This window comes from Thalassophryne amazonica, chromosome 17, assembly GCF_902500255.1.
Source record: "Thalassophryne amazonica chromosome 17, fThaAma1.1, whole genome shotgun sequence".
In the NCBI taxonomy this organism is placed as follows: domain Eukaryota; kingdom Metazoa; phylum Chordata; class Actinopteri; order Batrachoidiformes; family Batrachoididae; genus Thalassophryne; species Thalassophryne amazonica.
The window spans coordinates 18,053,668-18,078,117 of NC_047119.1; the positions used below are offsets into that span (position 1 = coordinate 18,053,668).

Below are 24,450 nucleotides of genomic sequence, written 5' to 3' on the forward strand. Positions count from 1 at the left end.
TGGCCTTGCCTTACAATATAAAGCGCCTTGGGGCAACTGTTTGTTGTGATTTGGCGCTATATAAAAAAAAAATTGATTGATTGATTGATTGATTACACATATACAGTCTACAGTGGCACATACATAGCGTGTGAAGTTTGCCTCACATAGCAAGAAAAAGCCCCCCCCCCCACACACAAATATGGACTTATGTGACATATGTCACAGAAGTCTAAAGCTACAAACCTAAATCAGAAAGAGTTGGGACAGTATGGAAAATGCAAATTATACACCCCAACAATGATTCTTACATTTTCTTTGACTTGTATTTCATAGCAGACAGTATATAAACTCCTGATATTTTGTGTTTTGTTTTTTGTTTTTTGGTCAACTTAATTTCATTTTTAATATACAGTACATCCATTCTTTCATTTTAAGCCTGCAACATATTCTAAATAGTTTATGCTAAAGCATTTGCCACTCCATAATGTTGCCATTCCTTCTCACAACACTTAAAAGATATTTTGCTGTTGAGGTTGAATTGACTTGAATTTTGAATTGAATTGAATTTGAACTGAAAAAAAATTAAATGAGGTGACTCATTGATGAAGCGGTTCAGATGTTATTTTGTCCCATTCTTCCTCCAAACATATCTTAAGGTGCGCAACTGTGTGTATCCTTGTCACTACATTTTTCCATTTCAAAATTACCTCTGCCAAGGGCACTGATACAACCTCATACCATGATAAACCCTGGCTTTTGGATTTGTTGCTGATAACAGTCTATGGTCCTGTTTGTCTTTGGTCCAGAGCACACAGTGTCCATTTCTTCCAAAAAAAGATTTGGAATACCATTTCGTCTGACTACAATACACTTCATTTCCACTGTCAGAGAGGCAAGCTTGAGATGGTTTGGACATGTGCAGAGGAGGGACCCAGGGTATATAGGGAGAAGGATGCTGAGGATGGAGCCACCAGGCAGGAACAGAAGAGGAAAGGCAAAGAGGAGGTTTATAGATGTGCTGAGGGAGGACATGCAGGTGGTTGGTGTGACAGAGGAAGATACAGAGGACAGGGTGAGATGGAAACGATTAATCTGCTGTGGCGACCCCTAACAGGAGCAGCCGAAAAAAGAAGAAGAAGGTCCAACCCAGATGTCTCCCAGAGAAGTCAACACTCTTCTGGACAAGGCTAACATAAGGCTTCTTTTTTGTAAAGTTTTAAGTGGCATTTGTGAATGTAAGTCTCTGATGTAATTCTTACCAAAGTTTCACAAAGTGATCATATAGTTATATCAGCTATTGATGAATGATGATTCTTGGTGCAGTGCCGCATGAGGGATCAGAGATCCTGGGTGTTCAGCTTAGACATGCCCTTCCCCTTTATGCAGTAAAATTCTTCCAGACTGCCTGAATTGTTTAATGATATTATGCACTACAGACTAGAAATGTGCAAAACCCTTCAGATATTTCTCTGACAAACTGGAGATCCTCTGCCCATCTTTGCTCCTCAAACACTCAGCTTTGTGGATACTGCCTTTGTATCAAATCATGATTACAATCACCTGTTGACAGCACCTATTTGAGAACATAATATAATTATTTATTTATTTAATGTTATTACTAGCTGTAAATTGCCCCTGAACCAACTTTATTTTTTTGGAATATATTTCAGACCTGAAATGGAGGCATGGAAGTATACTAACAAAGTGAAATGAAGTTGACCAGGCAAAACCTGAAATATCTTGGGTTCATAATATCTGCAATGAAACAAAACTTAAACTAAATGTAAGATTCACTGCAGGGTTTTTATTTATTTATTTTATTTGCATTTTCTATATCGTCTCAATGTTTTCTGTTTTGGGGTCGCATTTTGCACAGATTTTTAACATAAGAGGTGTGACAACAATCTTTCATTTATCAATTGAACAAAACTAAAACAATCTTACACCTTTGTAAGAAAATAAATCTTATTTAGTCATCAGTGTCTTTTGTCAGCATTAAGAAAAAAAAGGTTCTAGGATGTGCCGTGTTATATTGCAGGTAAAGTTTGACAAAAACGGCGCACAGAAATGCTATATGTTGCAATAATATACAGTGTATCGTTGAAAAAAAGGACAAAAAGTACACACTATCAGACATCTCACTTCACATATTTCATGTCTGAAAAAAGGTAGACCTTTGGACACTTCTGTTGGAATGACAAAGTATGTATGGCTTTGGTGTCTTTGGATCTTCGTGCTGAAAAACCTGAGTACTTTGCTCCTCTTCAGCTGAGTGCAGTTTTTGCAGTTCTGATGGCTTTATAATAGTTCTGCATGAGATGCAACTTTGCCAACAGATTATGGGCTGATGATGTACCTTCTCCTCATTTTGTCTGGTTTATCTGCTAGACAAAAGCAGAACTGTGACAAACCGTATCTGCAAATGCATATCGGTATTTGTTTTACTTGGACACTTTACGGCACACAGTGATTGTCAGTAATACAAGAAAGTGCTTCCTGCAGCATGAGCCACATGTGACAGTTGTAAATCCAAGCAAACTGGCCGGATGTTGTTTCGGAACTACTTGCAAAAATGATGTGATCTCAGCTTGAAAAGGAACTGGTGATCTGGAAACAGTTTGCAGGTCACTTCTGTTGCAGCACTGATATCACAGTTGTCACAGGTCTTATGGCATCTCTTCCGTTTGTCTTACTGTAATATAAAAAAATGGCCACCTGTCACTTTGAGCCTCCTGATGGCTCTGAAATCAGTTGGTTACAGCTGTTTGGTGCCAACTGTCAGTCCATTATTTCCCCTTTTGCATATTCCCTTGATTTTCTTTTGAAGAAGCCCATCTGCAAAAAAACAGAGAACCTGTTACAAGACTTCGTACTTGAAGTGAGAAAAAACACCACCACCATATATATATATATATATATATATATATATATATATATATATATATATATATATATATATATATATATATATATATATATATATATATATATATATATATATATATATACAATACACACACAATCTGAAACAAGGTATTTGAAAACTTTGAAATACATATTGCAGCCTTTGGCAAAGAAATTGTTACCTTCCAAAGAGCAAAAATGACAAGCGCTAAGATCAGTAGACCAATCAGGATACTGATGATGATGACCCAAATGGGAATTCCCCCTAAGGACTCTTTGGACACCTGGATCTTCACCTGGGTAGCACATACACATCACAATGCACAGTCTATAACTGGTAATACCCACAACCTGCAATCACCCCACCACGTTTGGTTCCAATCTTTTAGTCCGGGAGCCAAATGCCCAAATTTTGGTGAACATGGTGTTGCCAGATAAAGTTTTTTTTTCTCTGCTGTTTCCTGTAGCCCAGGGGTCCGTAAATAGGAATCAGGTGGGTGCCTGGTAATATCCCTTGGGTAACTCTGGATATTAATCCCCTTCCATCTGATGCGGGCCATTCCTGGCAAAACATGGATTTCATACATTTTTCTCCATATTATGTTCATTAAAGGCTTTAACTCACTCGATGCCATTGACTCTAAAATGCGTCTTTTGCGATATTAACGCCCCACGCCAAAGACGCGTCATCGAGCCAATTTCTTTTCTTTTCTTTTCTTGTGGTATGTTTGTTGTTGACATGGACATAGAACTCAATTTTCTATGGGTCTTGAAAAAACACTCAAATGCTGAAGAAATCCTGGCACTGGGATTTTCTGAACTTTGAAAATGGCTGGCACTCAATGAGTTAATATTCATGATATGCACACTTTGTTGAAATTATTGCAGTTTCTGGGTTTATACAGACTTCTGTGACTCAATTTCTTTGATTAATCCTTCCTGATCAAATAATTCTGAGGGCATGAACTCGGGCGTGAATGATGTTGTGGTGGGGGGCGGTGGTATGTAGCCTAAAGTTATTTCCACTCCAGTATGACACTCAAATTCATTTGGATAGTTTAATTCAATTTAATTATAACAGGAGGCATCGCTGCCTCATACTAGTTCCTTCTAAAGAGCACATGTTTTCCATCTCATTGTTTTATGTTTTCAATCCAACCATGATGAGATCTTGGCTTCAGTTGACTTTGCCAACACAAAAAAGAGAAGCTGATCTGTGCTGGAGCAGTCTGAATAGATGTCTTTACGGTGTCAAATCTCGCTCGTAATCAAGTTCTCGATGGGGAGGACAAGATTTCGTTGTCAGTGTAAACAAGCGTTTGCGGCAACTTGTTTGCAACATTGCATCATTACGGAGGTAAGTTCAACCAAAATATGTATTTAGGTGTTTAATTAAGATAATCGTGAGTCTTTAATGTGAGGTTTATAAAAAAAAAAGTGTGTTCCTGTTAAGGTTGCGTGTCGTATCCTTAAGAAACGATTCGATCCATGGTCATCAATAGCCTTTTTGCTTAACGATTCCCTTATCGGTCCTTCAGAGTGGCCGTTGTTTTTGGGGATGTTTGTCAGGAAAATGATCATTTCTCTACACTGATTACACATCCTGCAGCGGGTCTGTATAATCAACCATTTCTGCAGCGCGGCTTTGCTTTGAACCTTGAACCAATGAAGCAGTGCTTAGATCTTCAATCTGCTGCTTCGTGGTTCTTTGTTTTATTTCTCTTTATCTTTATTTTTCCCCACTAAAACCCTAAAGAGCATATGTCTGTGAGTAATATTTAAATCAAAATCAAATCAAATCAATTTTATTTATATAGCACCAAATCACAACAAACAGTTGCCCCAAGGCGCTTTATATTGTAAGGCAAGGCCATACAATAATTACGGAAAAACCCCAACAGTCAAAACGACCCCCTGTGAGCAAGCACTTGGCAACAGTGGGAAGGAAAAACTCCCTTTTAACAGGAAGAAACCTCCAGCAGAACCAGGCTCAGGGAGGGGCAGTCTTCTGCTGGGACTGGTTGGGGCTGAGGGAGAGAACCAGGAAAAAGACATGCTGTGGAGGGGAGCAGAGATCAATCACTAATGATTAAATGCAGAGTGGTGCATACAGAGCAAAAAGAGAAAGAAACACTCACTGCATCATGGGAACCCCCCAGCAGTCTAAGTCTAAGCAGCAGTCTAAGGGATGGTTCAGGGTCACCTGATCCAGCCCTAACTATAAGCTTTAGCAAAAAGGAAAGTTTTAAGCCTAATCTTAAAAGTAGAGAGGGTGTCTGTCTCCCTGATCCGAATTGGGAGCTGGTTCCACAGGAGAGGAGCCTGAAAGCTGAAGGCTCTACCTCCCATTCTACTCTTACAAACCCTAGGAACTACAAGTAAGCCTGCAGTCTGAGAGCGAAGCGCTCTATTGGGGTGATATGGTACTATGAGGTCCCTAAGATAAGATGGGACCTGATTATTCAAAACCTTATAAGTAAGAAGAAGAATTTTAAATTCTATTCTAGAATTAACAGGAAGCCAATGAAGAGAGGCCAATATGGGTGAGATATGCTCTCTCCTTCTAGTCCCTGTTAGTACTCTAGCTGCAGCATTTTGAATTAACTGAAGGCTTTTCAGGGAACTTTTAGGACAACCTGATAATAATGAATTACAATAGTCCAGCCTAGAGGAAATAAATGCATGAATTAGTTTTTCAGCATCACTCTGAGACAAGACCTTTCTGATTTTAGAGATATTGCGCAAATGCAAAAAAGCAGTCCTACATATTTGTTTAATATGCGCATTGAATGACATATCCTGATCAAAAATGACTCCAAGATTTCTCACAGTATTACTAGAGGTCAGGGTAATGCCATCCAGAGTAAGGATCTGGTTAGACACCATGTTTCTAAGATTTGTGGAGCCAAGTACAATAACTTCAGTTTTATCTGAGTTTAAAAGCAGGAAATTAGAGGTCATCCATGTCTTTATGTCTGTAAGACAATCCTGCAGTTTAGCTAATTGGTGTGTGTCCTCTGGCTTCATGGATAGATAAAGCTGGGTATCATCTGCGTAACAATGAAAATTTAAGCAATGCCGTCTAATAATACTGCCTAAGGGAAACAAGTATAAAGTGAATAAAATTGGTCCTAGCACAGAACCTTGTGGAACTCCATAATTAACCTTAGTCTGTGAAGAAGATTCCCCATTTACATGAACAAATTGTAATCTATTAGATAAATATGATTCAAACCACCACAGCGCAGTGCCTTTAATACCTATGGCATGCTCTAATCTCTGTAATAAAATTGTATGGTCAACAGTATCAAAAGCAGCACTGAGGTCTAACAGAACAAGCACAGAGATGAGTCCACTGTCTGAGGCCATAAGAAGATCATTTGTAACCTTCACTAATGCTGTTTCTGTACTATGATGAATTCTAAAACCTGACTGAAACTCTTCAAATAGACCATTCCTCTGCAGATGATCAGTTAGCTGTTTTACAACTACCCTTTCAAGAATTTTTGAGAGAAAAGGAAGGTTGGAGATTGGCCTATAATTAGCTAAGATAGCTGGGTCAAGTGATGGCTTTTTAAGTAATGGTTTAATTACTGCCACCTTAAAAGCCTGTAGTACATAGCCAACTAATAAAGATAGATTGATCATATTTAAGATCGAAGCATTAATTAATGGTAGGGCTTCCTTGAGCAGCCTGGTAGGAATGGGGTCTAATAGACATGTTGATGGTTTGGAGGAAGTAACTAATGAAAATAACTCAGAACAATCGGAGAGAAAGAGTCTAACCAAATACCGGCATCACTGAAAGCAGCCAAAGATAACGATACGTCTTTGGGATGGTTATGAGTAATTTTTTCTCTAATAGTTAAAATTTTATTAGCAAAGAAAGTCATGAAGTCATTACTAGTTAAAGTTAAAGGAATACTCGGCTCAATAGAGCTCTGACTCTTTGTCAGCCTGGCTACAGTGCTGAAAAGAAACCTGGGGTGGTTCTTATTTTCTTCAATTGGTGATGAGTAGTAAGATGTTCTAGCTTTACGGAGGGCTTTTTTATAGACTCTTTTTCCAGGCTAAGTGAAGATCTTCTAAATTAGTGAGACACCATTTCCTCTCCAACTTACGGGTTATCTGCTTTAAGCTGCGAGTTTGTGAGTTATACCACGGAGTCAGGCACTTTTGATTTAAAGCTCTCTTTTTCAGAGGAGCTACAGCATCCAAAGTTGTCTTCAATGAGGATGTAAAACTACAGACGAGATACTCTATCTCACTTACAGAGTTTAGGTAGCTACTCTGCACTGTGTTGGTATATGGCATTAGAGAACATAAAGAAGGAATCATATCCTTAAACCTAGTTACAGCGCTTTCTGAAAGACTTCTAGTGTAATGAAACTTATTCCCCACTGCTGGGTAGTCCATCAGAGTAAATGTAAATGTTATTAAGAAATGATCAGACAGAAGGGAGTTTTCAGGGAATACTGTTAAGTCTTCAATTTCCATACCATAAGTCAGAACAAGATCTAAGATATGATTAAAGTGGTGGGTGGACTCATTTACATTTTGAGCAAAGCCAATTGAGTCTAATAATAGATTAAATGCAGTGTTGAGGCTGTCATTCTCAGCATCTGCGTGGATGTTAAAATTGCCCACTATAATTATCTTATCTGAGCTAAGCACTAAGTCAGACAAAAGGTCTGAAAATTCACAGAGAAACTCACAGTAACGACCAGGTGGATGATAGATAATAACAAATAAAACTGGTTTTTGGGACTTCCAATTTGGATGGACAAGACTAAGAGTCAAGCTTTCAAATGAATTAAAGCTCTGACTGGGTTTTTGATTAATTAATAAGCTGGAATGGAAGATTGCTGCTAATCCTCCGCCTCGGCCCGTGCTACGAGCGTTCTGGCAGTTAGTGTGACTCGGGGGTGTTGACTCATTTAAACTAACATATTCATCCTGCTGTAACCAGGTTTCTGTAAGGCAGAATAAATCAATATGTTGATCAATTATTATATCATTTACTAACAGGGACTTAGAAGAGAGAGACCTAATGTTTAATAGACCACATTTAACTGTTTTAGTCTGTGGTGCAGTTGAAGGTGCTATATTATTTTTTTCTTTTTGAATTTTTATGCTTAAATAGATTTTTACTGGTTATTGGTGGTCTGGGAGCAGGCACCGTCTCTACGGGGATGGGGTAATGAGGGGATGGCAGGGGGAGAGAAGCTGCAGAGAGGTGTGTAAGCCTACAACTCTGCTTCCTGGTCCCAACCCTGGATAGTCACGGTTTGGAGGATTTAAGAAAATTGGCCAGATTTCTAGAAATGAGAGCTGCTCCATCCAAAGTGGGATGGATGCCATCTCTCCTAACAAGACCAGGTTTTCCCCAGAAGCTTTGCCAATTATCTATGAAGCCCACCTCATTTTTTGGACACCACTCAGACAGCCAGCAATTCAAGGAGAACATGCGGCTAAACATGTCACTCCCAGTCCGACTGGGGAGGGGCCCAGAGAAAACTACACAGTCCGACATTGTTTTTGCAAAGTTACACACCGATTCAATGTTAATTTTAGTGACCTCTGATTGGCGTAACCGGGTGTCATTACTGCTGACGTGAATTACAATCTTACCAAATTTACGCTTAGCCTTAGCCAGCAGTTTCAAATTTCCTTCAATGTTGCCTGCTCTGGCCCCCGGAAGACAATTGACTATGGTTGCTGGTGTCACTAACTTCACATTTCTCAAAACAGAGTCGCCAATAACCAGAGTTTGATCCTCGGTGGGTGTGTTGCCGAGTGGGGAAAAACGGTTAGAAATGTGAACGGGTTGGCGGTGTACACGGGGCTTCTGTTTAGGGCTACGCTTCCTCCTCACAGTCACCCAGTCGGCCTGCTTTCCCGGCTGCTCGGGATCTGCTGGAAGGGAACTAACAGCGGCTAAGCTACCTTGGTCCGCACCGACTACAGGGGCCTGGCTAGCTGTAGAATTTACCTTTTTTTATGTTAAACCGACCTGTTATGGTCTTCTGAAACAGTTGACAGATGTATTTTATAACTTAAAAACGTGACCGAAGCTAACGTGTCAGCATGTTTATGACATTTTCAATGTTACAGTTAGCATCAAGTTAGTAGAGAAGCTTGAATCTTCGACTGGACTGGGTTGCTTGACGCGAGGACTATGGAAACCACCTGGACAACTGAGAGCCTACACAGAAACTTAGCATCAAGTTGAGCCATTATCAAGCCTCCCTCCCCAGCGCGCAAAGGATTCTGGGATACTATAAAACTGTGAATACAGAATATCATCCAGTGAAGCAACATATACCGCGATGAGAAAAACACTTTGTTAGAGAACAGCAAAGGCTGGACGTGCCACTGACGATGGAATCTCCAAGCAAGGAAAGGGCAACAGTAGACACGAAGTCCATCAGAAAACAGTGAAGAATCTTCTAGCTGCCCATGCTATATCAGGATGCGACACAGTAGCGTGCTATTTTGGTATTGGTAAAGGTGCGGTGATCAAGACCCTCAAGAACTCAGAACTCAGAAGAAGTTTATTGCCATTGTCAATGAACAAGATTCACAGACTAGGAATTTGCTTTGGTATGATGGTGCAACATTAAACAGAGAGCAATATAAAATGCTAAGATAAAATATGTGCTAAAATAAGATAAAATATAAGATAAAATATGAAATAGAAATATGAAATATGAAAGGCTATGTACAACAACACAAACAGAACAACAGTGCAGTGGGAGGAGTGCAATTAAAAACCAGAGTACCTTGTCTAAAGTGACCCGTGATAAAATGATAAAGTGACAGAGGTGACTGAGTTATGAAGTGTTCATGAGTTTAACGGCAGAGGGGAAGAAACTGTTCTTATGGCGGGAGGTTCTAGTCCGGATGGACCGTAGCCTCCTGCCCGAGGGGAGTGGTTCGAATAAACCGTGTGCAGGGTGAGAAGGGTCAGCTGTGATCCGACCTGCTCGGCCCAGAGTCCTGGAGATGTGCAGGTCGTGGAGAGATGGAAGGCTACAGCCGATCACCTTGTCAGCAGAGGCCACAATGCGCTGCAGTCTGTGTCTGTCCCTGGCTGTGGCCCCGGCGTACCACACCGTGATGGAGGAGCAGAGGATGGACTCGATGATGGCCGTGTAGAACTGCACCATCAGCTGGACAGGCAGCTTGGCCTTCTTCAGCTGCCGTAGGAAGTACATCCTCTGCTGGGCCTTCTTGATGAGGGAGCTGATGGTTGACTCCCACTTGAGGTCCTGGGTGATGGTGGTGCCGAGGAAGCGGTGACAGTCCACAGTGGTGATGGGGCTGTTGGTGATGTCGAGGGAGGGAGGGGGGGCTGTGGCTTTCCTGAAGTCCACGATCATCTCCACTGTTTTCTGGGCGTTGAGCTCCGTTGTTGCTGCTGCACCAGGTCACCAGCCGGTCCACCTGTAGGCAGACTCATCCCCATCCGAAATGAGTCCGATGAGGGTGGTGTCGTCCGCAAACTTGATAAGCTTTACGGAGTCGTGGCTGGAGGTGCAGCAGATAGTGTACAGGGAGAAGAGCAGAGGGGAAAGGACACAGCCCTGTGGAGATCCTGTGCTGAGAGCCCGAGTGTTCAAGACATTCTTTCCCACCCTCACATGCTGACTCCGGTCCATCAGGAAGTCTGTGATCCACCTGCAAGTGGAGTCGGGCACGTGGAGCAGAGAAAGCTTGTCCTGGAGCAAAGCCGGAAGGATGGTGTTGAATGCAGAGCTGAAGTCCACAAACACGATCCTAGCGTAGGTTCCTGGGGAGTCCACGTGCTGCAGGATGGAGTGCAGGGCCAGGTTTATGGCATCATCTACAGACCTGTTGGCTCTGTAGGTAAACTGCAGGGGGTCCAGGAGCGGGTCGGTGATGGACTTCAGGTGGGATAAAACCAGGCATTCGAAGGTCTTCATGACTACAGACGTGAGAGCCACAGGCCTGTATTCATTAAGTCCAGTGACGCGTGGTTTCTTATGGACTGGAACTATGATGGAGGACTTGAAACAGACTGGAACATGGCATGACTCCAGGTAGGTGTTGAAGATCCCCGTGAAGACTGGGGCCAGCTCATCAGCACAGTGTCTCAGGGTGGCAGGAGAGACACAGTCTGGGCCCGGGGCCTTACGTGGATTCAGCCTTATGAAGTGTCTTCTCACATCCTCCTCTTGAACCGAGAGGGCAGCGGGGGGAGGGGGGAGGGCAGCGGTGAGAGGGGGGAGGTCCAGAGTGTGTGAATATCCAGTTGTGTGGGGTGTGGGGAGGTGTGAGTCCATGACTTCAAAACGTGAATAGAAGACGTTCAGGTCGTTGGCCAGCTTCAGGTTGTCAATAGAACGAGGTGCTTTGGGCTTGTAGTTGGTGATCTCTTTCAACCCCCTCCACACAGAGGCCGAGTCATTGGCAGAGAACCTTTGCTGCAGACGTGAACTGTACATGGATTTAGCCTTTGCCACCTCCTTGCTAAATCTGTATTTTGCACCTCTATAGCTGTCTCTGTCTCCTTCTCTGAAAGCCACCTCTTTCTGCTGACGGAGCTGCCGGAGTTTAAGTGTGAACCAGGGCTTGTCATTGTTATATCTCACCCTGGTGCGCTGTGGGATGATGCTGTCTTCACAGAAATGAATATATGATGTCACAGTGTCCGTGTAGTCATCTAGACTGTCTGTTGAAGCCTCAAACATATCCCAATCCGTACTGCTCAAGCACGCGCGTAGCTCCTCTACAGCTTCATTGCTCCACACTTTAGATGTCCTCACAACAGGTTTGGAGAGTTTTAGTCTCTGTCTGTATATGGGGATCAAGTGGACCATCACGTGGTCTGAGAGTCCCAAAGCTGCATGGGCCACCGCGCGCTACGCACCACTCACTGTCGTGTAACAATGATCTAACGCGCTCCCTTCTCTGGTCGGGTATTTAACAAACTGTTTTTATTTTGGTAATTCCTGACTGAGATTCCCTTTATTAAAATCACAGAGAGTTATAACAAGGGAGTCCGGAAAGTCTCTTTCCACGCTCATAATCTGATCCGCAAGCGCGCGTGCTCGGCCTCGTGCACGTCCGCGCTCGGTGGAATATACACGGAGCAAAGTATGAAGGAGTTAAACTCACGTGGAGAGTAGAATGATCTGCAGTTTATGAGGAGATATTCCAGAGAGGGACAGCAGTGTTGGGAGATCACAGTCACATCAGAGCACCAGGCGTTGTTGATATAGAAGCAGAGTCCTCCACCTCTTGTTTTTCCACCGGAGAGTGCTCGGTCTCTGTCTGCGCGGAGGAGTTGGAATCCCTCTAGTTGGAGCGCGCAGTCCGGTGTCTGTGCATTTAACCACGTCTCCGTGAAGCACAGTACACAAGATGAGGAGAAATCTCTATTCTTCTTCATCAGCAGTGCCAGCTCATCCATCTTGTTGCCGAGTGAGCGGACGTTGGAGAGAAATATCCCAGGTAGGGGCGTGCGCGTACCCCTTTGTCTGAAGTGCACGAGAGCTCCTGCTCGTTTTCCTCTCCGCCGGCGTCTCACTCTTTTGGCCAAAAAGTGAACCAGTTCAGCTGCAGGAACTAAAAAAACTGGCGTAATGTCTGTGGGTGTTGATAATCTGATGTTTAGAAGCTCCTCGCAGGTGTAGGAACACGATGACACACGATTTACGCACAAAAACAGACAAAACAGGGAGCACCAAAATACCAGGGTGCCTTCACGTGGCGCCATCTTGGATTACATACATGTAACAAGGACATGAAGGATGAATATGAGTTGTCAATAATAGGAGATGTGGATACACCACTCGAGCAAGTGCGTGAGCAAGCCACTGCTTTCATCTTGGCCTGTTATGGCATAAAGGAGAGCAAGGACATGACACACACGAGGCTGCTGGTATGGGGGAAAAAGAATAGTAAAGGTCATACGTCTTCACCAAACCTGGCCTCTCTTCCATCCACGAAGGAAGCATTCACTGAGAATGTGAAACTTACTCATTTTCAGGCAATTCTGTGGCAATGTCCAAGGGAAAAGCCTCCACCCCTGAGCCCAGAGGAATTCGGTTGGAAGAAGGACACCAAACAGAACTCTTATCCCAAAGCCTCTTCCATAAAACACACAATCTGCCCCAGATTACATCTTGGAAATGATCCGATGTGGTTGCATAAGTGAACCTCCCTGTACCTCCAGGAGATGCAGCTGTAAGGAGACAGGCCTCCACTGGACTGTGTTTTGTGCTTGTTTTACACGGGGATGTTCCAGATCACAGCAGCCTGAACAGGACAGAACAGCCCATCAAAATGCCAGCTGTCATCGCTGATTGCTCTAAGTATTTGCAGCTTATTTTCTGGCAAGCTAAGCTCAGCTCAGCAATCCCATAGTATCTTTATTAGCTATTCTGTTTGCCAGCGGGATAACTTTCTGCGCTCACATATTCATCGTGCTGAAGACCATTTTTAACCGTAAAAATTCTGTCTCACATTGAACACATTAATTTCTTTGTGTTTATCTCAAATTAAGAGTGAATTCTCTCTGCTTGGAATATTGTCTGAATAAAAAAATTATGCATTTCATAAAATGTGTACTTAACATTACTGGAATACATGAAATTTGATTTTGCAAGGTTTGGGCATTTCCACCATCAGTGGGCTTAGTATCCATGGATACAAGTATCATCACCCCCACCCCTCTCCCCTGATTCTTATTCATCCACGCAATAGCCACAAGAAACACCAGATTGGACGCCTTTGATATGAGTTCTGTTTATTTATCATTAGATGTCTCCAGCATTCAATGGTACCATTGGGGGGGCGCATAGGGTGCTCCGCCCTCCTCCTCAAGGGGTTAATGTCTATACCCAAGGCTATGAGAAACAGCCTACTGGATGTAAATGACTCCTATTGTTGTGTGGGCCGCTGAAGAGGAGGTACTGCTGGCCCACTACCACCAGAGGGCGCTCTGCTTGGAGTGCGGGCTCCAAGCACAAGAGGGCGCCAGACCCAGAGGAGGTGACAGCTGTCACTCATTACTCCAGCTGTCACTCATCTACACCACCATATAAGCCGGACTGCAACTCCACCTCCCCGCCGAGAAATCGACTACCAGTATTAAGGTAATTTCTCTGCTGACTGACACATTGTGTAACCAACTGAACTTCTGTTGCAGCTGTTTTCCTGAAGTGTTTCCTTGTCTGGAGGATTGGCGTTTTGGTGTGACAGTGACGGCTTCACCTCGCACCCCGTCCCAGACAAGTGGTTGATCAGGAGCTGCACGAGTGTGTGTGATTTGGAGGTGGAGGTGCTCCCTCCTAACGGTGTCTGGACTGTTAATTACTGAGTGTGCGGACTCACACTCACACATTATCTTTCTGTTTTCTGCCAGCAGTACCAGGGTCGACAGCCGAAGACAGAGGCCACCTGGGGACTCGGGACTTGGCGGCTCCGGTGTTCTTCAGGCCGTTGGTGGTGGAGGCCGTGTGGGACGCGGCTTCTCTCTCGTCGGGCGTCTTCTATCTTCGAGCCTGCCCACACGTCACCTGGTGTTTATTGACTGTGAACATTAAGACACGTTTCGTTGTGTAATATCACAACATTAAATTGTTACCTTTTGGCTTACTCACTGTCCATTCATTTGCGCCCCCTGTTGTGGGTCCGTGCTACGACACCTTCCCAATAGGATTTCTCGGCCATCGTCATGGACTCCGAGGGGCGTCAACTCCAGCTTGAACGGCCAATGGAAGAGCCAGGAGCGCAGGCGTCAGCGGGAGGCGGGTTGAGTGAGCTGCAGCAGATCTTAACCGCCTTCAAGGCCCGGTTAGAATTAGTGACCGAGCAGAGTGTCCTCCTTAATCGGAGGGTGGAGGCTCTCACCGCCAGGGTGGAAGCGCGCGATCAGGGCGCTGCTGCAGCCACTCCTCTGGCTGGTCCTGGGCCCGTATTAGACGTTCCACTGGTCATTCAACGAACCCCCCCACCGTCCCCTGAAGCATACATAAGCCCTCCGGAACCGTACGGGAGCTGTGTCGAGACGTGCGCGGACTTCCTCATGCAGTGTTCGCTCGTCTTTTCACAGCGCCCCGTCATGTACGCATCAGACGCTAGCCGGGTGGCTTATGTTATTAATTTGCTTCGAGGAAAGGCACGCGCATGGGCTACGGCGCTTTGGGAGCAGAATTCACGGCTCCTAACGTCTTATACTGGGTTTGTACGGGAATTCAAACAAGTGTTTGATCATCCCAACAGAGGCGAGACCGCTTCGAACGTGCTGCTGTCGATGAGACAGGGGCGCCGTAGCGCAGCCGAGTATGCAGTTGACTTCCGCATCGCGGCAGCGAGGTCCGGCTGGAATAACGTTGCGCTCCGCGCCGCCTTTGTAAATGGACTGTCCCCGGTCCTTAAGGAGCACCTACTGGCCAAGGATGAACCGCGGGAATTCGACGGGCTGATCGATTTGGTTATACGTTTAGACAACCGTTTAAATGAGCATCGTCGGGAGCAGGCCGGGGGGCGTGACCGGGCACGAGCCGTCCCTCCCCCTTCCGGTTCCGACAAGGTGACGTCGTCCCCACGCTTCACTGCCAGAGAGCTCCGTGTGGCTACGGCTCCCCCTGCTGAGGAGGCTAGGGACACGAGCAGGGCCAAATTAAGATCAAAAATCAGACAAAGGAGGCTGGCCCGCGGGGAGTGTTTTGTCTGCGGCTCTTGCGAGCACATGCAGAAGGACTGCCCTAAAACGGTCAATCTACAACGCCCGTCCTTAGAAACTGGGCTAAGGGTGGGTCATAACACGCACGCGGGAAAACCCCGCAAATCTGCACGAATCCCAGTAACAATCCTTTGTGGGGATTTAACCCTCCATGCCCCAGCACTGATAGACACAGGGTCTGAAGGGAATCTGCTGGACAGCAGATGGGTAAAGGAAGTAGGGCTCCCTCTGGTGGCTCTGCCGGCACCATTGCAGGTGCGAGCACTAGATGGCACCCTGCTTCCATTAATCACACATCAGACACAACCAGTGACTTTGGTTGTGTCTGGGAATCACAGGGAGGAGATAGTGTTCCATGTAACACCTTCTACCTCCCGAGTGATTTTGGGCTTTCCATGGATGGTGAAGCACAATCCCCGGATTGATTGGCCGTCTGGGGTTGTGACGCAGTGGAGCGAAACCTGCCACCGGGAGTGCTTAGGATCCTCGGTTCCTCCCGGCACCACGGCTAATGAGGAGGTCAAAGTTCCCCCCAATCTATCGGCGGTGCCAAGGGAGTACCACGATCTTGCTGACGTTTTCAGCAAAGATCTGGCACTCACTCTTCCCCCGCACCGACCGTATGATTGTGCCATCGATTTGGTCCCGGGCGCTGAGTACCCGTCCAGTAGGTTGTACAACCTCTCACGTCCGGAACGCGAATCAATGGAGACCTACATCTGGGACTCCTTAGCTGCCGGGCTGATCCGGAACTCCACCTCCCCGATGGGTGCTGGTTTCTTTTTTGTGGGCAAGAAAGACGGCGGACTCCGTCCATGCATTGATTACAGAGGGCTGAACGAGATCACGGTTCGCAACCGATACCCGTTACCTCTGTTGGATTCAGTGTTCACGCCCCTGCATGGAGCTCAAATTTTCACAAAATTGGATCTTAGAAACGCGTACCACCTGGTTCGGGTCCGGAAGGGAGACGAATGGAAGACGGCATTCAACACCCCGTTAGGTCATTTTGAGTACCTGGTCATGCCGTTCGGCCTCACTAACGCCCCCGCGACGTTCCAAGCTTTGGTAAATGACGTCTTGCGGGACTTCCTGCATCGGTTCGTCTTCGTATATCTGGACGATATACTCATCTTTTCCCCGGACCCTGAGACCCATGTCCAGCATGTACGTCAGGTCCTACAGCGGTTGTTGGAGAACCGGCTGTTTGTGAAGGGCGAGAAGTGCGAGTTCCACCGCACTTCTTTGTCCTTCCTGGGGTTCATCATCTCCTCCAACTCCGTCGCCCCTGATCCGGCTAAGGTTGCGGCGGTGAGAGATTGGCCCCAACCGATAAGCCGCAGGAAACTACAGCAGTTCCTAGGCTTTGCAAATTTCTACAGGAGGTTCATTAAAGGTTACAGTCAGGTAGTTAGCCCCCTGACTGCCCTGACCTCCACCAAGGTCCCCTTCGCCTGGTCGGATCGGTGCGAAGCCGCGTTCCAGGAGTTGAAACGTCGGTTCTCGACTGCACCAGTTCTGGTGCAGCCTGATCCTGATCGCCAGTACATAGTAGAAGTGGACGCCTCTGACTCAGGGATAGGAGCCGTGCTGTCCCAGAGCGTGGAGGCTGATAAAGTCCTCCATCCTTGTGCCTTTTATTCCCGCAGGTTGACCCCAGCTGAACGGAACTATGACGTCGGCAATCGGGGACTTCTTGCGGTGAAGGAGGCTCTTGAAGAGTGGAGACACCTGCTGGAGGGGGCATCGTTGCCCTTCACGGTTTTCACGGACCATCGGAACCTGGAGTACATCCGGACCGCCAAGCGGCTGAACCCCAGGCAAGCCCGCTGGTCTCTGTTCTTCGGGCGCTTTGACTTCCAGATCACGTATCGCCCCGGGACCAAGAACCAAAAACCAGATGCATTGTCCCGGGTGCACGAAGAAGAAGCCAAAGCGGGGCTGTCGAACCCCACCGAGACCATCATCCCCGAGTCCACTGTCGTGGCCACCCTCACCTGGGACGTGGAGAAGACCGTCCGGGAGGCCCTGACAAGGAGCCCGGACCCGGGGACTGGCCCCAAGAACAGACTGTACGTCCCACCAGAGGCAAGAGCTGCCGTATTGGACTTCTGTCACGGGTCCAAGCTCTCCTGTCATCCCGGAGTGCGTAGGACCATGGCAGTAGTCCAGCAGCGCTTCTGGTGGGCGTCCCTGGAAACCGACGTCCGGGACTACGTCCAGGCCTGTACCATCTGCGCCAGGGGCAAGGCAGACCATCGGAGGACGACGGGACTCCTCCAACCCCTGCCAGTGCCTCATCGCCCCTGGTCTCACATCGGCCTGGACTTCATCACGGGCCTCCCGCCGTCCCAGGGCAACACCGTGATTCTCACGATAGTGGGCCGGTTCTCCAAGGCGGCCCACTTCGTGGCCCTCCCGAAGCTCCCGACGGCCCAGGAGACGGCTGACCTTCTGGTCCACCACGTCATGCGGCTGCATGGGATACCATCGGACATCGTTTCAGATCGTGGTCCCCAGTTCTCTTCACAGGTGTGGAAGAGTTTCTGTAAGGAGCTGGGGGCCACCGTGAGTCTCTCGTCCGGGTACCACCCCCAGACCAACGGCCAGGCAGAGCGGGCTAACCAGGAGTTGGAACAGGCCCTTCGCTGCGTCACCTCCGCGCACCCGGCGGCCTGGAGTCACCATCTGGCCTGGATCGAGTATGCCCATAACAGCCAAATCTCGTCTGCTACCGGCCTCTCCCCTTTTGAGGCATGTTTGGGGTTCCAGCCCCCATTGTTCCCGCTGGTGGAGGGAGAGGTCGGTGTGCCCTCGGTCCAGGCCCACCTCAGGAGGTGCCGCCGGGTGTGGCGGACCGCCCGCTCTGCCCTATTAAAGGCCCGGACGAGGGCCAAAACCCATGCGGACCGCCGACGTTCCCCGGCCCCCACATACCAGCCCGGGCAGGAGGTGTGGCTGTCAACAAAGGACATCCCCCTCTGTGTGGACTCACCCAAATTAAAGGACAGATACATCGGCCCATTCCCCATCCTCAAGATCATCAACCCGGCCGCAGTGAAGCTCCGACTCCCGGCTTCACTGCGGGTCCACCCTGTTTTCCACGTGTCCCGTATCAAGCCACACCACACCTCGCCCCTCTGTGCACCTGGCCCTACGCCGCCTCCTGCCCGGCTCATCGACGGGGAGCCTGCTTGGACGGTCCGCAGGCTCCTGGACGTCCGTCGTAAGGGCCGGGGGTTCCAATATCTGGTGGACTGGGAGGGGTATGGACCTGAGGAACGCTCCTGGGTGAAGAGGAGCTTCATCCTGGACCCGGCCCTCCTGGCCGATTTCTACAGACGACACCCGGACAAGCCTGGTCGGGTGCCAGGAGGCGCCCGTTGAGGGGGGGGTCCTGTTGTGTGGGCCGCTGAAGAGGAGGTACTGCTGGCCCACTACCACCAGAGGGCGCCCTGCTTGGAGTGCGGGCTCCAAGCACAAGAGGGCGCCAGACCCAGAGGAGGTGACAGCTGTCACTCATTACTCCAGCTGTCACTCATCTACACCACCATATAAGCCGGACTGCAACTCCACCTCCCCGCCGAGAAATCGACTACCAGTATTAAGGTAATTTCTCTGCTGACTGACACATTGTGTAACCAACTGAACTTCTGTTGCAGCCGTTTTCCTGAAGTGTTTCCTTGTCTGGAGGATTGGCGTTTTGGAGTGACAGTGACGGCTTCACCTCGCACCCCGTCCCAGATAAGTGGTTGATCAGGAGCTGCACGAGTGTGTGTGATTTGGAGGTGGAGGTGCTCCCTCCTAACGGTGTCTGGACTGTTAATTACTGAGTGTGCGGACTCACACTCACACATTAACTTTCTGTTTTCTGCCAGCAGTACCAGGGTCGACAGCCGAAGACAGAGGCCACCTGGGGACTCGGGACTTGGCGGCTCCGGTGTTCTTCAGGCCGTTGGTGGTGGAGGCCGTGTGGGACGCGGCTTCTCTCTCGTCGGGCGTCTTCTATCTTCGAGCCTGCCCACACGTCACCTGGTGTTTATTGACTGTGAACATTAAGACACGTTTCGTTGTGTAATATCACAACATTAAATTGTTACCTTTTGGCTTACTCATTGTCCGTTCATTTGCGCCCCCTGTTGTGGGTCCGTGCTACGACACCTTCCCAACACCTATGAAGGTATGTTTTTATATAAAAACACTTCTTTGTGTTTTTACTGTGTTAAAGGCACTTCGTTGTTTGATGCTTTTATTTTGAAGTACTTCCGGTGATATGTGCTTTTCTCAATCTCAATCTCAATCTCAATTTATTTATAAAGCACTTTAAAATGCACCAACAACCAAGGCGCTGTACACAACAAAAACAGGCAAGTTAAAATAATTTAATAAATAAAAAGTTACAGTTAAAAGCAAAAACACACACACACACACACACAAAAAAAACAGTGTCAAGCTGTGTTAAAAGCCAAAGAGAAAAAATGTACTTTAAGAGACGATTTAAAAGCAGAGAGAGAATCAGCCTGCCTAATGTGCAAAGGAAGATCATTCCACAGTCTCGGGGCAACGACTGAAAAAGCTCGGTCACCTCTACGCTTCCTCTTTGACCTTGGGATAACCAACAGTGACAAATCAGCTGACCTGAGTGAGCGTGAAGGGGCATATAAATGGAGCAGGTCAGACAGATATAGCGGGGCAAGGCCATGAAGACATTTAAAAACAAATAAAAGAATTTTAAAATCAATTCTAAAACGAACTGGGAGCCAATGAAGTGAGGCCAAAACCGGTGTAATGTGCTCGTACCTTCTAACACCAGCCAAAAGTTGAGCAGCAGCATTCTGCACCATCTGTAGGCGAGTAAGCAGCGTCTGATTCAGCCCAATATAAAGTGCATTGCAGTAGTCCAGGCGATTAGTGATAAAAGCATGGATTAAAATCTCAAAATGATGTCGTGAAAGAAATCGTTTCACCTTGGCCAGCTGTCTAAGTTGACAGAAACTAGACTTGACCACTGACCTAATCTGAGCATCGAATTTAAGATCACTGTCCAACTTTACACCCAGGTTTATTGCTGTCTGTGTCAGATACTGACTCATGGGACCCATATCCACATTGATTTTGGAAGTGTCACTAGGTCCAAACAGCAACACCTCAGTCTTTTTATCATTCAGGTGTAGAAAATGTATGGACAATCACGCCTTAATGTCACCAATGCACTAAGAGATGGTTCGCAGAGTATGCATTTTGCTGCTTCAGTGGCAGATAAATTTGACAGTCATCAGCATAAAAATGAAAAGAGATATCATGTCTCCTAAAAATTGATCCCATTGGGAGTAAATACAAAGAAAAAAGAAGCGGACCAAGTATGGAGCCTTGAGGCACCCCACATGCAAGGGGCGCTGCACAAGATTCAGCAGCTCCAATACGGACACAAAAACTTCTCTCTGAAAGGTAGGATCTAAACCAATCTAAAACAACACCCTTAATGCCCACCCAGTTTTCCAGGCGAGACAAGAGGATCTGATGGTCCACTGTGTCGAAGGCCGCTGTTAGATCCAACAGGACCAAAACAACACAGTGACCAGAATCAGTAGCTATACAAATGTCATTAAAAACCCGCAGCAGTGCCGACTCAGTACTGTGACGGGATTTAAAATCAGACTGAAACAACTCCAGGGTGTCATGATTATTAAGAAAAGAACTCAACTGGCAGTATACAATTTTCTCCAAAGTTTTAGAGAGAAAAGGAAGTTTGGAAATTGGCCTAAAATTAGAAAGTTCAGAAGAATCCAAGCCAGATTTCTTAATAAGTGGGGTCACCACTGCATTTTTGAAACTGGTAGGCACTATACCATTAACCAAACTCCCATTAATAATATTCGATACATACGGTGCCAACATGGAAAAAGCCTCTTTAAAAAGACGAGGTGGCAAAGGGTCATTTGGAGAACCAGCAGGCTTCATATGACCAATAATATCTCTCAAAGACAGCAAACTTGTTGTGTGTTGGGGTGTGTGGCTGGATGTTTTGGTGTTCTTTTCTTTTCTTTGCTCTTCAGGTGGCATGAGAGCTGATTTGTCTGTGGAGAAGGTGCTGGCTGAAGAGTCCTCACCCTCATCAACATCATGTGTAGCACCTGTGACTGGTGCTCACATGCAACCTTAAAGACTTTCAGCTGAAGCAGATAATTGGATGGCGTTCTGCATTTAAGTCATGTGTGATTCAAGCAGAACTGCCGGGAACTCGACCTTGTGATGTTCGTTTGTGAGACGCTGAGGACCGCGCCTGGGTTTGACACATCGAGCCCGTGAAGCAGGGAAGGGTGAGGACACATGCTGTCAGCACACATTAAAGGTAATTAAGTGTTTGATTAATTGTTGATAGTAACTTGGTGTTTTGTTACACAGTATACTTGAATTGTGATGAGAATTGTGCAGCTTGCTTCTCACTGCTGTGGCGTGCGGATAAGTGATCCTCCACCCGTTGTGAGAAACTGCTCATTTGCATAAAGTTAAAAAAGATACAGACCTGAATGTGTTGCTGATAGCGTGTGTCTTTTGAAAGATATTGTTGTAACTGCTGACTTACCTCACCTCTTCTTTGCTTCACAGAGAGTCAGTTTGTCGTGTCCACCTGGGGGGGTGTTTGTCTGGTGGTAGTGGGTCCAGGAGCGCCGGGCTTTGATCCTTGCGGGCGCTGGAGAGCGTGCCAACAGTCACTCCACCAGAAGGACGCTATTTTTGTTTTTACACCTTTTATGCACAGTGGGTGTAATAAATATATTGTTTTTGGAACCGCTTTTCTGGTTATTTGTAGCGCTGGGTTCCGTCTGACGCAGGTCCGCTCCTCAACCCGCGTCGACACATAACAAAACTGACAGACTCAAACTGGTCAAAAACAGCTGAGCATGTCACAGAGATAGAAGGGTCATAAGCAGGAGAACTAATGAGGGCCCTAATACCAGCAACCTTTTTAAGAAAAAACTCATAAAATTCTCACACAATTCAGTGGAGCTCTCGAGACAATCCATTTGTGGTGCACTTAAAACAGAATTTACAATCTTAAAAAGAACACGAGGATTGTGACAGTTCAAATCAATAACATCAGAAAAGTACTTTAATTTAGCAGCCTTCATAGTTTTCTGATAAAAACGCCAACAGTCACGCAGTAATTGGAAGGACAACTGAGATCTGTCCTTCTTCCACTTTCGCTCAGCTCTCCTACACTCGCGCCTGACAGTGCGCGTAACATCATTCATCCAAGGCTCAGATCGATGTTTGGAAGATTTAAGTTTCAATGGAGCTACAGTATCTAAGACAGTCTGACAGATCAAGTTGAATTCAGAGGTGAAGGAGTCAACATCTAAATTAAAACCGAGACACTCAGAAGAGCTGATCACAGCGTTAAAAGCAGTGGAGAACTGAGCAGCAGTGGAAGAATTAAGAACACGACCGCGCTGAGTAGGAGCACAAGATTTCACCATATGACAAAACGGAGGCATGTCAAAAACAATGGGCATATGGTCCGAAAAAGCAGCATCATAAACCTCTAAATTAGAAACAGTAAAACCATAAGTTAAAACAAGATCAAGAATGTGCCCATGTTCCCGTGTCGGACGAGTCACAGACTGCACAAAATTAAAAGAATCAATCAAATCTAAAAAATCATTGGCCAGCCTTTGGCCAATGGCCTTTTGTGCATATAAATACACTGGATGTATTTCAGAAGACGTATCCTTTTCAATGTTTTGTGTGGGTCTGCTACAAAGGTGTTAATATCTTTTTAATATAATTTTTTTTTTTTTTTTACTTTTGATACTCTGTGTGCGTCTTACCCTGTGTGCTGCTATACAATGCTGCTGGAAACTCAATTTCCCTGAGGGAGTCTTCCCAAGGGATCAATAAAGTTCTATCTAATCTAATCTCATCTAATCTAATCTAACATCTGGAGTTGCCCAAGGGATATCACCGGGCACCCTCTTGATTCTTGTTTACCTACCCCAAGGCTATAACAAACAGCAGGGAAAAAAGTTTACCTGGAAAAACCAGGTTCACCCCCACAGCTCCCGGACTATTTCTGTCATGATCTGACCTGTGTGTGTGTGTGTGTGTGTGTGCGCGCGCTGTGTTTGTTTTATTATGTTTCTGTCATGCCATGTTCAGCTCAGGCCTTTATTTTGTTTATCTTCGGTTTTGGTTGTTTTCTGTTTTGTTTGAGTTTAGGTTTTATCTCGGTAGTTTAGGTTTTGTTTGATTTTGTCTCTGTGTATTCTCTTGCTGGGTTTTTCCTGCTTGGGCTTTCTCTGTCCCTATCTCTCTTGTCTGTCTCTCTTGGTACTTGGTGGTGGGTGTTACACTCTGTTTAGGCTACACCCTGTTCTGGATCCTTCCACACACGTGTTTCTAATCTGCAGCTCAATGCCTGGCCATATTTAAGCTCCACTGGTTGCACTAGTTTTTCGCCAGATCGTTGTGCCTTGTGCCTTTGCTTCCAGCTTTGTGTTTTGTGTTTTCCAAGTCTTGCTTTCACGCTGTGTTTTTTGACCACCTGCCTGTTTACACCAACCACGCCTTTTTCCTGATGTTTTTGATCTGTTTGATTTTCTTGGACTGCCTTGCTGTGTACTGGACTCCACCGAATCATTCAGTAAACGTTTTTACTAACCAGAACTACTGTGTCAAGTCCTGCATTTGTTTCCTGACGTTTTTGTCCGACAAACCTGATAATTTCAAGTCATTTTGCCCACAAAGGACAAACAGATGAACATGCAGGACTGAAAGCAGTACTCTTGTGTATGTTGTACTACCTCTCGCAGGTGTAAGTATTACAAATATTACAGCCTCAAAATTAT

General features: G+C 46.2%; 1 protein-coding gene and 1 long non-coding RNA gene across 2 annotated transcripts in view; both read right to left on the reverse strand.

The window, feature by feature from the left end:
- Window positions 1-1,001: 1,001 nt before the first annotated feature.
- The window catches only part of itga1 (integrin, alpha 1), a 133,332-nt gene continuing 109,883 nt past the window's right edge, over window positions 1,002-24,450 (reverse strand). The window contains exons 29-30 of the mRNA XM_034192048.1: window positions 3,069-3,182; window positions 1,002-2,817 (exon numbers count right to left, since the gene is read on the reverse strand). Coding sequence (XP_034047939.1) covers window positions 2,761-2,817; window positions 3,069-3,182 — 171 coding nt within the window. The 3' untranslated portion in view covers window positions 1,002-2,760. The remainder of the gene's footprint in view (window positions 2,818-3,068; window positions 3,183-24,450) is intronic.
- Window positions 9,907-23,620, reverse strand: LOC117529300. Its single transcript, XR_004565982.1, has 3 exons — window positions 23,542-23,620; window positions 15,631-15,637; window positions 9,907-9,918 (listed from the first exon to the last, which is right to left on the reverse strand). It is a non-coding gene; the product is annotated as an uncharacterized LOC117529300 (long non-coding RNA).